Source organism: Nicotiana tabacum, chromosome 3 (assembly GCF_000715075.1).
Source record: "Nicotiana tabacum cultivar K326 chromosome 3, ASM71507v2, whole genome shotgun sequence".
NCBI classification, from domain to species: domain Eukaryota; kingdom Viridiplantae; phylum Streptophyta; class Magnoliopsida; order Solanales; family Solanaceae; genus Nicotiana; species Nicotiana tabacum.
In genome coordinates, this window is record NC_134082.1 from 177,690,592 (window position 1) to 177,695,412 (window position 4,821).

General features: G+C 41.0%; 1 protein-coding gene across 1 annotated transcript; it reads left to right on the forward strand.

Moving 5' to 3' along the window:
* The first annotated feature begins 1,210 nt into the window (after positions 1 to 1,210).
* On the forward strand, positions 1,211 to 1,789 carry LOC142178192 (uncharacterized). Its single transcript, XM_075247522.1, has 2 exons — positions 1,211 to 1,506; positions 1,582 to 1,789. The coding sequence occupies exons 1-2, from the start codon at positions 1,211 to 1,213 to the stop codon at positions 1,787 to 1,789; spliced, it is 504 nt and encodes a 167-aa protein (XP_075103623.1).
* Positions 1,790 to 4,821: the final 3,032 nt, after the last annotated feature.

Consider the following 4,821-nt stretch of genomic DNA (forward strand, 5'->3'; position numbering starts at 1 on the left):
ACGAGGGCATTGTTTTGGACCACAAAATTTCCAATCAAGGCATAGAGGTTGACCTGGCAAAAATCGAGATCATTTCTAAGCTTCCTCCACCTACTTCAGTTAAAGGTGTCTGAAGCTTTTAGGGGAATGCCAGCTTCTTTAGGCGTTTCATCAAGGACTTCTCCAAAATTGCAAATCCCATGTGCACACTCCTTGAGAAAGATGCAAAGTTCGTATTTGATGAGAAGTGCCTCAAGGCCTTTAAGGAATTGAAAGAAAAGCTCGCCATGACACCTATTATTGTCACACCCGATTGATCTCTTCCATTCGAACTCATGTGTGACATAAGTAGTGTAGCTATTGGGGCGGTGCTTGGACAACATCATAACAAGATCCTTCATCCTGTCTACTATGCAAGCAAGACACTCAATGGCTCTCAAATGAATTACATTGTGACTGAGCAAGAACTTCTTGCCATTGTCTATGCTTTTGAAAAGTTTCGGGCTTATTTGTTGGGGTCCAAAGTGATAGTATACACCAACCATGCTGCTCTTCGCTATCTTATGGCAAAGAAGGATGCCAAACCAAGATTGATTTGGTGGGTCCTTTTATTGCAAGAGTTTGACATTGAAGTCAAGGATCGGAAAGGGACAGAAAATCAAGTTGTGGATCACCTATCTAGGCTTGAAGAGGCAGGGAGACCAAAAGAAGACCTTGAATCCAATGATGCTTTTCCAGATGAACACATATTGGCATTGTCCAACACATTTGCTCCTTGGTATGCCAGCATCGCTAACTTCTTGGTTAGTGACTTTGTTCCCGATGGATTGGAAGCTTATCAAAAGAAAAAGTTCTTGCAGGAGTGTAGGCATTACTATTGGGAGGAACCCTTTTTTTGTATTTGTACTGACAACACCATCTAGCAGGGTGTTCCGGAAGATGAGGTAATGCCAATTCCCAAGGCATGCCATGATTCTCCGGTTGGGAGTCATCATGGAGGAAATCGGACGACGGCAAAAGTGCTTGAATGTGGCTACTATTGGCCATCGATCTACCAAGACGCAAATCAAATGGTCAAGGCATGCGACCAATGTCAAAGACAAGGGTCAATATCTAAAAGACATGAGATGCCTATAAATTTTGTACTAGAGGTCGAGATCTTTGATGTTTGGGAGATAGACTTTATGGGCCCTTCGTAAACTCATATGGTATGACCTACATCTTGGTGGCTATGGACTACGTCTCTAAATGGGTCGAGGCAATCGCCTTACCTAACAATGAAGCAAGGTGTGTAACCACATTTTTGAAGAAGAACATATTCACACAGTTTAGTACTCCAAGGGCTATCCTAAGTGATGGTGGGTCTCATTTCTGCAACAAGGCTTTCGTCGGGCTGCATGAAAAGTATGGTGTAAAGCACAAGGTAGACACACCCTATCATCCTCAGTCGAGTGGTCAGGTTAAAGTTTTGAACAGAGAAATCAAAAACATCCTAGCTGAAACTATCGATGCAAATAGGACTGATTGGTCAAGGAAGCTAGATGATGCGTTGTGGGCATATCGCACAACATTTAAGACCCCCATTGGCACTTTATTGTACAGCTTGGTTTTTGGCAAAGTATATCACTTGCCAGTGGAGCTTGAACACAAAGCCATGTGGGCATTGAAGAAGCTGAATCTTGACTGGGCCGAGGCTGTTAATCTGAGGATGACACAACTCAATGAGACGGAAGAATTCCATCTCCATGCCTATGAGAGTTCAGCCATGTACAAAGGGAGGATGAAGTTGTCCATGATAAGAAGATCTTGAAGCGGAAGTTCAATTCTGGTGACTTGGTCTTACTCTTCAATTCAAGACTCAAGTTATTTTCGGGTAAACTCAAGTCCAAATGTTCTGGCCTGTTCAAAGTTGTGAGTGTGTCCCCTTATGGTGCTATTGAACAGGAGTCGGAGGATGGGACTCAAACTTTCAAGGTGAATGGACAACGAGCCAAGCATTACCTCGGTACTGCAGGAAAAAGGCATTTGATAGAACAATTTTCTCTAAGGGATAGTCCAACAGTAGCCTTATCGGGTCCAACCCTACACCACTACAAAGTGGCAAGAGAGGTCGATGCAGCTTTTACCCGAGATGGTCGAGATCGAATCTGCAGGGAGCTAGATTGATTGGAATTTGGATTCCTATCTAAACTAGCAGTGCACAGTGCTTTTAATTACACTTCCAATCATAGTTGTTCGTTTGTTACTTCTAATTTTATACTAAATTAAACTAAGAGTAAATACTTGTAAGTTTTCTAAATAGTTAAAGAGGCACTAGGGAAGTGACTTTCTCCTAGGTGAATACTTGACGGGATCTAAAGCCTAAGGCAAAATTGTTACGTTGGGGATTGCGATATAGCCAATACACAGAACTACTCACTCTATACTTCTCGGTAGCTTGAGTGACTTTGCCTTAATTGACTTTCTCAAGACCTATTGGGTGTCAAAATTGTGCAAGCAATATAGACTCAAGTCGGGTATTACTATCTCTAGGTTTAACCCTTTAATTGGGGCTATCAATCTCTTGAATACACTCCAATTCCTTGTTGGACTAATATTCCTAGACTCTAGCTCTCTTTTTAAAGAAAAGCCCATGTCAAAAGGCACAAATTAGTGTTTGCAACCACTAATTCAACATGGAAAACACAAATCAGTCCAAATATCAACTACCCATAAACATCTAAGCCTTAGAACAAAAGACCCATCAAATACCCACACTAGGGTTGAGTCACAACTCTAGCTAATGGGTCTAGCTACTCATAATAATGGAAGAAAACAGATAAATAGATAAAGAATAACACATATATTTTAACTACAAACTACGCAATTGAAGATTCAGTGTTAAACTAGCTACAAATTACTCAAAATGGAACAAAACCGTTGTTCACGGGCTCTGGATTCTAATAGATGACCTAAAAATATGAAAAGAAAGTATTTATACAAGGCCAAATTTTTTGGACAAAAATACCCCTGGAAGAGGTACCGCGGTCCGCGGAAAATGCACCGCGACCACGGTAAGGCTTGTAGCTTCAATTCTCTATTCTCTGAATCTGGCCACCGCGGTCCGCATAAAATGGATCGCGGGCGCAGTGGCTTCTCTGCGGACCGCACAAAAAGTGATTGTCTGCTGCAATGGCTTCCAACTTCAAAACTCCCAGGTCTTTGAATCCCCCTCTCCGCGGACCACATAAAATGGATTGCGGCCGCTAAGAGGCTATTGTGACCGCAAGAAATCCTTCGCGGACCGCACTGCTTTAATCTCCAAAAGTGCACCTCTCTGAAGTTATCCTCCATGGACCGCAATAAATGGTCTGCGGCCGCGGTGGGTCTTTTGTGGCTGCAGTGGATTTTATGTTGCAGGAGTGCCTTGACTTGTTCTTGGTACTTGTGCAAGTTTCACTCCTTTTTAAGCTGGTTTTGATTACTTGTCACTTTTTTGATCAAACCCTACAAACAAGCACAACATGTAAGCTTTTGGGATTACTTGTATACATTTTTAGTCCAAAACTCAAGCAAAAAGGAGTATAAAATAGACTAGAATCCCTAGTTATCAACTCCCCCAAACTTAAGCTTTTGCTTGACCTCAAGCAAACAAAGTAATTCCCACCTCCTTAAGAATAAAACTAAGAAAATTCAGCTGACCAAAAGTGACCTCATCTAGAATCAATTGGGACCAACAATTGCCCTCAAAGCAAATGAATCATTAACAATATTCAACCTTTTAAGCACCATGGTTTTAGTGCGACACAAGTGCATCAGGAATTGACTCAACACATCAAGGAAACTCTTTCTACTACTTTGGTCATTATGGAACCCAAACTCATACTCCTCACTCTCCTTTAAGAAAACCTCACTTTTTAGATTGTAGCACTCAGAACGAGGATTGTGAAAACATACTCATCTCTCTCAAAGAAAGGTCACAAGTCCGGCTCTAAGTACCATAAGCTCTCCCCTTATGTAAGTCACCATTAATGTAAGCTTCATTCAACTTAAGATCATATAGGGCTCTTGTGGAGATATAGTGAAGGCTTTTGGTTCAGGGTAGGAAATATTTGGTCTAAGTAGGTTCCATCTTCCCTTAAGCACTTCATTTGCTTCATTTTGGCACACATTCTCTTGACTTTTTGAGTCATTTACTTTTTTCTTAGGGGGTTATAGAGACACACTGTCACTCTTTCTTGTTCATTTCAAACCTTTTTCTCCTTTCTAAACTTTCCACACCTTTCATCTCTTTACTTTTATTGAATCCCTTCATTTCTTCAACATTGTTCATTCTTTTTGACTTTTTGATTTTCTTTCTTTTTCATCGCCTTTCCTTTTCTTCATTTTTGTACCTTTTACCACTTTGTTGCATTCCTCATATCTCCCCCCAAACTTATGTTTTTTCTTTGTGCTAAGGAAAGATCGGGTGCCAAGAGAGGGTTTTTTTAGAACGAGTAAAGGCTTGTATCATGGTCTTTGAAAGAAAAAGGGCTATGGCTCAAACGGGTTGACTAGAGATATTATCATTGGAAGGCTATGGAAGTTTTCAAGATAACATTCGGATCAAGGAGAGCCTATAATCACTTCTCAAGTCAAACTACACTTAAGATTTCGCCTAAACAAACATTTAGGGCAAGTTCTAGACTAATGGCACGGGACTTAGACTTGCAATTAAAATTATCACCACACAAGCTATAGGATTGCTAAAGAGATAGAGTCGGAGGCCCACAACAACCTTAGCTAAGATTTGAGTAACACGAATGGTCCCGAAAAACCACTTGATGATTATTGGCCAACACAAGAGTCTCAAGGTCACAACTG